The sequence below is a fragment of the Corvus brachyrhynchos genome, unplaced genomic scaffold, assembly GCF_000691975.1.
Source record: "Corvus brachyrhynchos isolate BGI_N302 unplaced genomic scaffold, ASM69197v1 scaffold29, whole genome shotgun sequence".
Taxonomy (NCBI): Eukaryota; Metazoa; Chordata; class Aves; order Passeriformes; family Corvidae; genus Corvus; species Corvus brachyrhynchos.
In genome coordinates, this window is record NW_008240033.1 from 1,128,446 (window position 1) to 1,136,573 (window position 8,128).

At 40.8% G+C, this 8,128-nt stretch overlaps 3 protein-coding genes across 7 annotated transcripts in view; 2 read left to right on the forward strand and 1 right to left on the reverse strand.

The window, feature by feature from the left end:
- The window catches only part of ASB15 (ankyrin repeat and SOCS box containing 15), a 13,063-nt gene extending 12,925 nt beyond the window's left edge, over nt 1-138 (reverse strand). Inside the window, 1 exon segment of the mRNA XM_017743741.1 lies at nt 111-138. Within this exon segment, the coding sequence (XP_017599230.1) occupies nt 111-138 (28 nt within the window).
- Nucleotides 139-733: 595 nt separating this feature from the next.
- Nucleotides 734-3,987, forward strand: NDUFA5 (NADH:ubiquinone oxidoreductase subunit A5). The gene is made up of 4 exons (XM_008640972.2): nt 734-825; nt 2,278-2,394; nt 3,122-3,187; nt 3,764-3,987. Exons 1-4 carry the CDS (start codon nt 760-762, stop codon nt 3,863-3,865), a joined length of 351 nt encoding a protein of 116 aa, XP_008639194.2. The 5' UTR covers nt 734-759; the 3' UTR covers nt 3,866-3,987.
- Nucleotides 3,988-4,097: 110 nt separating this feature from the next.
- Nucleotides 4,098-8,128, forward strand: part of IQUB (IQ motif and ubiquitin domain containing) — a 23,281-nt gene continuing 19,250 nt past the window's right edge. The window contains exons 1-3 of one of the 5 annotated variants that reach the window (XM_017743753.1): nt 4,098-4,478; nt 6,665-6,799; nt 7,617-7,778. The gene's annotated coding sequence lies outside the window, so the exon portion shown is untranslated. Of the gene's footprint in view, nt 4,479-5,124; nt 6,800-7,616; nt 7,779-8,128 lie in introns of those variants that run through there. The other 4 variants (XM_017743754.1, XM_017743757.1, XM_017743759.1 and 1 more) reach the window with 4 other exon arrangements.

Consider the following 8,128-nt stretch of genomic DNA (forward strand, 5'->3'; position numbering starts at 1 on the left):
GGCGAGGGCACCGGAGCTGCCTCAGCAGCCACTTGGTGGGCATCAGGCACAGCATCGCCAGGCGGTCGGAGGGGATTGTGCCGTTCTGCTCTGCACTGGAGCGGCCTCACCTTGAGTATTGTGTGCCGTTTTCGTCATCGCGATTTGAGAAAGATACTGAGCTATTAGCTTCCAAAGGTGGGCAAGAAAGATGGTGAAGGGCCTGTAGGGGAAGCCCTATGAGGAGTGGCGGAGGCCCTTGGTCTGTTCAGCCTGGAGGAGGCCGAGGGGGCACCTCATGGCAGTCTACAACTTCTTCATGAGGAGAAGACGAGGGGCAGATCTGACCACTGATCTCTGTGGTCACCAATGACAGGACCTCTGTCAGCGGAGGTTTAGTTTGGATGTTACGAAAAGGTTCTTCACCCAGAGGGTGGTTGGGCACTGGAACAGGCTCCCCAGGGAAGTCGTGACAGCACCAGCCTGACAGAGTTCAAGAAGCGTTTGGACAGTGCTCTCAGGCACATGGTGTGACTCTTGGAGATGGTGCTGTGCAGGGAAGGAGTTGGACTCAGTGATACTTGTGGGTCCCTTTCAACTCAGGATGTTCTATGATTCTGATTCTGGTAAGGTGAGCTGCTCCCTCTTGGAGCACTGGAACTCTGAGATAATGGGGATATGGCAGGAGGCAGGGCTGGTGTTACAGAATGGTCCCTGTCAGGTACATATTGAGTCAAAACAAAATAATGAGTGTGGAAATGATGTTTAGCTGTGTTAAGTATGTTTATGCTCTCTCTGCAGACCACTGGACTTGTAGGATTGGCTGTAGCTGAGAACCCTCATGAGGTATGTCATACATCTTGTTCTGTACTAATGGAAACTGTCAGTGAGATCTAAGGTTTTTGTGATGTGCTTGCATGTGTAGGTCTGCTGTGTATCTTAATCTGGTGCTAGCTTAATTAAACTAGTAAAACTGCCCACAGTGATAAAGGTTTAATGCGTATCATTGTAAGTTATTTTATGAACCAATATTTGATTTCTTTCATCAGTAATGCCAAAACAAAGAACTCTTTAAATTCAGTTCTTCATAAATATAATTTCTACTTCACAGGCAAAAAGATTTTTCCTGCTTTGCTACATGGTGTACCCAAGCACTGAAACAACTTACACTAGAGGGATAGCCTGATCTTAGATGATAGAGGCCAGCCATGTGGTGCAAAGCGACGTCAAGGCCCTGTGATGGCAAGCAGGGCTGAGATGGGAATTCAGTGGTACTCAGGAACTGCGTTAGGTGGTTCTTGTAGCAATATGTGGCTTTCTTTTTGCCTCCTCAGGCTCAGTAGTGTATGTTTGCCACATCATGCTTATTCAGGAGGCATTAGCTTTGAAAGAACTTCAGTAAAGAACTTCAGTTCTCCACTCTGAAATTTCTTATTATACAACAATTCTGTTTCAAAAATGCTTTTTACTCCAATACTTAAGAATGTTGTCAAAAAGAACCATTGATAAAATCACTACTGTTTGGTAAAAATTATTCCAGCTCAGTCTACAGCCATTTCAGACACCTGCTGGGTGAGCTTACTACATTTCAGTTTTTTCAGTGACTTAAAGCCAAGAGTAAAGTACTAGACAATGCTTTAGTTGAAGCTCAGATTCTTTGCTAGTCTTCTTTTTGTTTCCTATTTTTTCTTCCTTGTATTTCTTTTAGTATTCTGCTTCTATTTCATATTGTTCCAATAGGATATCTGTTCCTTGTCAGTTAGACACAATTACCTGGTCCAAAAGTGTCAGTTTATTCACCACAATATGTCCTTTATCCCTGCATTTAAATCCAGCAATAAAAGATTTAGGTTTAATTTAAATCTGTTTGTTACTCAGAACTTTGCATCAGCATGAGGAGAAGTGACAAAAAAACCTCCATTATAATCTCTTTGTATCTTCCTCAGGTAAATTTTCAGTATCTGATGGGTTAGACATGAATTTGCCTTTTTTTTTTTTTTTTAAGAGCACTTTACAGCCTATATTGTTTTTTCATTTTGCATCAAGTGTGTTCAGAATGCAACTGTCTTTTTCCTTTTCTTTTTACTTTGAGGAATGCAATGGTAATTTTTCAGTCCTGATAAATCCCTGTTTCACCCAAGATGGAGTTCAGTGGCTCAGACTTAATTCTTAGTTAATCTTACACTTCTGGATTGAATACCATATTTTGTGTATAAATAGTAGCTTAGTAGGTTTAGTAGGACAAGAAGTGAAATAATTGTAGCTGTGTATTTTAACCATGTCTTGTGATCACTTCAGCGCCTGCGAATACTGTACACAAAAATCCTTGGTGTCCTGCAAAACATTCCCAAAGATGCAGCTTATAGGAAATACACTGAGCAGATTGTAAACGAGCGGTTTGAGTTGGTGAAAAAAGTAAGTGCAGTGTTATTTCATTATAAGGCACATAAAAAAATTTCATAGGATGAGAAAAATGATTTTTGGAGTGCCTGGCTGTTTCTCAGGTGCACATGTAACTTTCTGCTATCAGTTCAGAAACAATTGAAGTATCGAGGTTTATTTTTGTTACTGACTGGGATATTTTGATGGCATATTTAAAGGAATTGTTAATCTCCTGCTGATGATCTGTGAAAATTAGAAGCAAACATATATTTTTTGAAAGATTCATAGAAAAGTGGTAATTTTCACACACTTGCACAGAAAAATGTATGTGCTCAGGCCAATATAGTATCTTAGAACAATCCTTGCGTTCAGTATTTAAAACCGCTTTTTTATATTAAGCTGTGCAATACTGGTTTTGTGTATTTAAGATGATAATTGAAAAGTTGCATATGACTCTATAAAAATCTAAGAACAAGATTTTTTTCCAAGATATAAACTAAAGCCGTTATCTGCTAATACTTCTTTAGGTTCATTAAATAGCATTCATTCTTTGTATTTATCATTGAGGGTTTGATGTTTGCTTTTCAGTAACAAATGAGTGTGAGATTTCTTTGATAATGTAAAATTATATAACCCAGCTAATTTGATAGTAGTTCTGAGAAAGACTGGAGTGTGATCTGGTTAAAATACTGTTTTCATGCTTTTTATGGGCTTTCTACTTCTCACTAAAACATTTTATTGTATGTATTTGAACACACAGGAGACTGATGTGCAAAAACTGCAGGACAAACTGAATAGTGGTCAGATAGAAGAAGTCATTGTACAGGTAATGAGTGGAAATTTAAGATGAAGTACAAATGTAGAGGTGTTTTTTAGTCTTCCTTTTGCTGAGCTTCTGTACATAAAATTGGCAGTTTTGTGTATCTTCCTTTGCTGCAAAACAAACAGTGAAACAGAAAAAAAAAAAAACCTGAAAACTAATTTTCCTGTTGTGATTGGGATGGCCATGCTAAAACTTTAAAAATTAACCAGTGTTTCTTGTATTATGCTTATAAATATGCATGTATACCTACATTGCTTCTTACAGAGTCTAAATTGGTGAAAAGGGCAGAAGAGGACTGAAAAACATAGGGGCATAATCCAAATAGAGTGGAAAATACCATGAAGTTGTCATTGGGGATGTCTTGCTGAACAGACTGTCTGTTTGGGGGTGATGCCATTTTTTTAAAAAAACAAACCCCAAAAACGTTACAGTTCCTTAGATATTTAGAGGTGAAATTTGTGGTAGTCTGTGATCATGGTAGATAATGACATCACTTAGGTAATTAACTGAAATAGAGGTAATTTAATATTTTGGCAATTGTATAGAATTTAAGACTTTGTGTATGGTGTTTATTAACAGGCTGAAAATGAGCTGTCCCTGGCAAGAAAAATGATACAGTGGAAACCATGGGAGCCTCTAGTTGAAGAACCTCCTTCTGACCAGTGGAGATGGCCAATATAATTTTCAAAATGGTGTAACCTCTTGAAAGTAAAAAGGAAAAAATGAATTATTAATCTATTGTTACTGACAGTTGTCTTTAAATTAAAGATAATCACTTCATTAAAATATATTTTGTCCACTTATATTTAGCAATCTAAAGACTGCTGCCAATTTCTTGCAAAAATGGTTTTAAGAAAATTCTTTCTGGCATTTCTACAACCTTTGGTTTATTTAATTTTTCGTATTTTAACAGGGTATTTGTGCCTTATGCTGAATTATTTTTATAATCTGTATTTGTAAGTTAAAAATACAGACATTGCAGGCCACTTGAAATCAAAATCCAAGTTGAAGAAAATATGATGACTTTGTCCCACCTCTGGTTGTGTATTTTTGGTTACCCCCTGACAGGGTCTTCATGGCCATGCAGATACTGTGATGAGGGATCTAATGCTTCCCAAAAATAACAGGTTTTTAGGTTTCAGCTGAATCCCTGTCCTGAACTGGCTGACCTTGCTGCCCACATAACTGAACACTATTTCTGACTTGCGGGAGGTACTGGGAAGATTGGAGAGGTGAGGGGGAGAAAGAAGACTACTACTCAAAAATGATGGCAGCACTGGTTTCTTGTTAGCAGGTAGGTTACCATACTTGGCGTAACACGTGTGGCACAGGCTTTAGTACTGGGATCCCACAAAGTCTTTGTGTAGACTTGTATTGGTGTATTGTTGATTCACATTGTGAGTGTTAAGTGTTGCAGTAAATGGGGTGACATCAAGCTGGCTACTGGTCACTAGTTGGGTCCCACAGGGCTCCATCTTAGGCCCAGTGCTCTTCAATACCTTCATTAATGACTTAGGTGCAGGACAGGAAGGCATACTAAGTAAGTTTGCCAATGACACTACTTTGAGAGGAGCTGTTGGCTCCCTCGAGGCAGAGAGGCCTTTCAGAGAGACCTCAACAGATTAGAGAGATGGGCAATCACCGACAATATGAAGTTAAAGAGAGACAAGTGCTGGATTCTGCACCTGGGATGGGGCAACCCTGGATATGCGGACAGATTGAGGAATGATACACTGGAAAGCAGAGCTGCAGAAAGGGACCTGGGGGTCCTGGCCAGTGGCAAGTTGAATTTGAGTCAGCAGTGCCCTGGCAGCCAGGAGGGCCAACCCTGTCCTGGGGTGCATCAGGCACAGCATGGCCAGCTGGGCAAGGGAGGGGATTGTCCCGCTCTGCTCTGCACTGGGGCGGCCTCATGGTGAGTGCTGGGGGCAGTTTTGGGTGCCACAAGAAAGAAAGAGCTTTTAAGAGTGTCCAGAGGAGGGCAGGGAAGATGGTGAAGGGCCTTGAGGTGAGGGGAAGCCGTACGAGGAGTGACTGAGCCTGTTCAGTCTGGAGCAGAGGAGACTGAGGGGAGACCTCATTGTGGTCTTCAACATTCTCAACAAGGGGAAGTGGAAGAGCAGGGACTCATCTCTGGTGACCAGTGACAGGACCCAAGGGAACAGCATGAAGCTGTATCAGGAGAGGTCTAGGTTTGCTATTACAAGAAGGTTTTTCAGAGGGTAGTTGAGCACTGAGATTAGCTCAGTTGGTTAAAACATGGGGCTAATCACACCAAGGATGTGGGTTCAGTCCCTGGATGGGCCATTCATTTCAGAGCTGGACTTGATGATCCTTGCAGGTCCCTTTCAATTCAGAATATTCTGTGATCTGGGAACTCAGGATATGCTATGATTCTTTTGAAAGCTTTTGTTCAGAGATTTAAGCTTATAAATCCCAATTAAAATATCCTAACTAGATCTAAGGGTACTGTGCAGGTTTGCCTTTACTGATGTTTTTTTCAAGACCATTAGTAACATTCCTGCAAGTTTAAAGACAGGAATATAGCTACATCACAAAAATCTGCAGTTTAATAAGCATTTATACATGCACTACTTACATTACACAACGTACTTGGTCATAGCTGTTTTTTCATAGTTTTTAGGCCTATACATTTACCTGTGACATCATTATTATAAATTATTAATTACAGATTTATATTCTATTTCTTGCAAATGGTATTGGAGTAGGTCAATAGAAGAGAAAAACAGTATTCCCAGGGAATTCACTCCAGAAACGTTTTTTTCATATTTAGCATTGGGGTTTTTTTTCCCCAACTATTATTACAACAATTACAGAAATTTTTAGATTTTGAAAATTGAAAAAGCGTGAAATACTTTGTTTCATTGTTTGGTTTTGAAGGATTTTTCAGTCTTGACGAGGGTAGAAGCTGGTCTTTACCTAAGTAAAACCACTAGATGGCATTCCAGAAGAGGATTTCGATAAAGTTAACAAACACAATTTTCACATGAGAAATATTAAGGGATTACAGACTTGAATGAGGGCCAGTGCTGTCACATGAGTAATGCAAATCAGTGGATTTAGGTAATAAGTATTGAGCTGACCTGAGAGGAATCAAAACAAATAAAAAAACCCCGAAGTCTAGTATGAATGATACTGGCATGAAATACTGGAGGGGGGAAGGAAAGTTGCCAGAATATGGTAGCAACTACTGGAATTCCTTCTACTCTTCCATAACAGACATTTGCTGAACTCTCTTATTTTTCAGTTATTTTCTCCACTTCTAAAGATGTATTTGTCATGTGATTTAAAACAGCTCTCCTATAAGCTCATTAATTGTGCTCCAGGGGAGAGGAAGGTTTTTTTCTTGGCCCACTGCTGCTGAAATTCGATACATGGCCTTTAAAATTGAGTTTCACTGATAAAAGCATACTCTTATCTTCTCCCTTTCACAAATGCACATCTGTGTCCTCCATACAGGTCCTAATTTATTTCAAGAGGAATATGCTAGCAAGGCATAATTTGAAGGCTGGCTAATGATTTTGCTTGATTTTTCTCCTTTAATTGTTGGAAATACATGATGATGCAAAGGATTTTATCATCTGTAGTAATATGGTAAGGTAAATCATTGCAAGCTTTAGAGTTAACAAACTTTAGATCTTTATGAGATCATCTGCTTGAAGTCATGGGAGTAAAAAATTATTTTATCTGCAAGGATGGGACGTGTTAGAGACAGAGCCTGTTACACCAGAAAAACAACTTTCCCATCGCCAGAGCAGAGCAAGTACTGAGGTTTTTGTCATTCCGAACCTGCCATCTGTGCTGCTTAACCTATCCTGAGTGGCTGTGTTCTGAACCCGAAACCAAAACCAACAGGACATGAGTGAAAGCTGCTTTTTATTATTATTTTAATATTCAAAGCTTATATGCTGTTGCAATGATTCTTCATTTTTTTTCTCTAATGAAACTTGGAAATGAGTTTGAATGTTAATCGACTATTTAACAGTGACAAAGTGACACAAATGACAGTATCTTTCTATAGGATTAATGGTGATCCTATTCTGGGAGTTCAAACCCCATGTTAGAAAAAAACAGCATTAGCAGTGGTAATGGGAAATTTCTGTTGTTTTGATGTGAAACAGGCCCATGATCAAGTGCCTAACAATGTCTTGGAAACATGGTAACAGTGACCATGGCACACAATTACTGAGAATCCATATAAATTCAATGCCTGCTGAAATGTTTTTTTCAGGATTCTCCTGGAATTGCAACACAGTACTTGTGTATTTCACGTCTGAAAGTTGTGTGACTGTGTCCCCTCAGTTTTCTTGTAGCATGCTGAAACATTTGCAGGAGTTGGCACCTCAAACACCAGGAAATTCAATTTCATACGGTTTTCATTCTCATCTGCCTTTTAATTTCCACTTAACAGCCTCAGTCCTCACAGCACAGAACCTCCAGGGAGCAGCACTATTCGGCACAACCCATGGCATGGGTACGCACTGCCACACAGCTCGGAAGTGACCGTGCGTGGTACGAGGGCTGGCAACACTCACACACAACACCCTTTCTCGATATCCAACAGTTCGGGGGGGTTAGTACAACTTCTGCTACTATCTACAGTATACGGATATAAGGAAAAACAGTGTTTTCATACACTAGGGCCGCTGTGGGCTGGTAAGAGCTCATCATCGCCCTGCTCAGGGTCACAGCGTAGGCACGGCCACTGCGGGTGTGCTAGCACTGGGGCCGCTCCAGGCCGCCAGCACGGGTTCGTGCAGCTGCTGTGGGGCTGGAAGGAACCAGGGGCGTTGCTCCTCCTTCAGCACCGCTTCCCTTTCCCTCCCCTCCCGGCCCTTCCCGTCCCTGGTGCGTTTCCCGTCAGCGCAGCGCCGCCCGGCCCCCGCTCCCCACTGCGCACGCTCGCGCTGCCCGGGCCGGTTG

What these genes read in the sequence shown, in the direction of transcription:
- NDUFA5 (XM_008640972.2), top strand. Translation starts at nt 760, where the DNA reads ATGTTTATGCTCTCTCTGCAGACCACTGGACTTGTAGGATTGGCTGTA. An exon ending in TAGCTGAGAACCCTCATGAG is followed by an intron (nt 826 to 2,277) that starts GTATGTCATACA and finishes TGATCACTTCAG; the next exon opens with CGCCTGCGAATACTGTACAC. An exon ending in TAGAAGAAGTCATTGTACAG is followed by an intron (nt 3,188 to 3,763) that starts GTAATGAGTGGA and finishes GTTTATTAACAG; the next exon opens with GCTGAAAATGAGCTGTCCCT.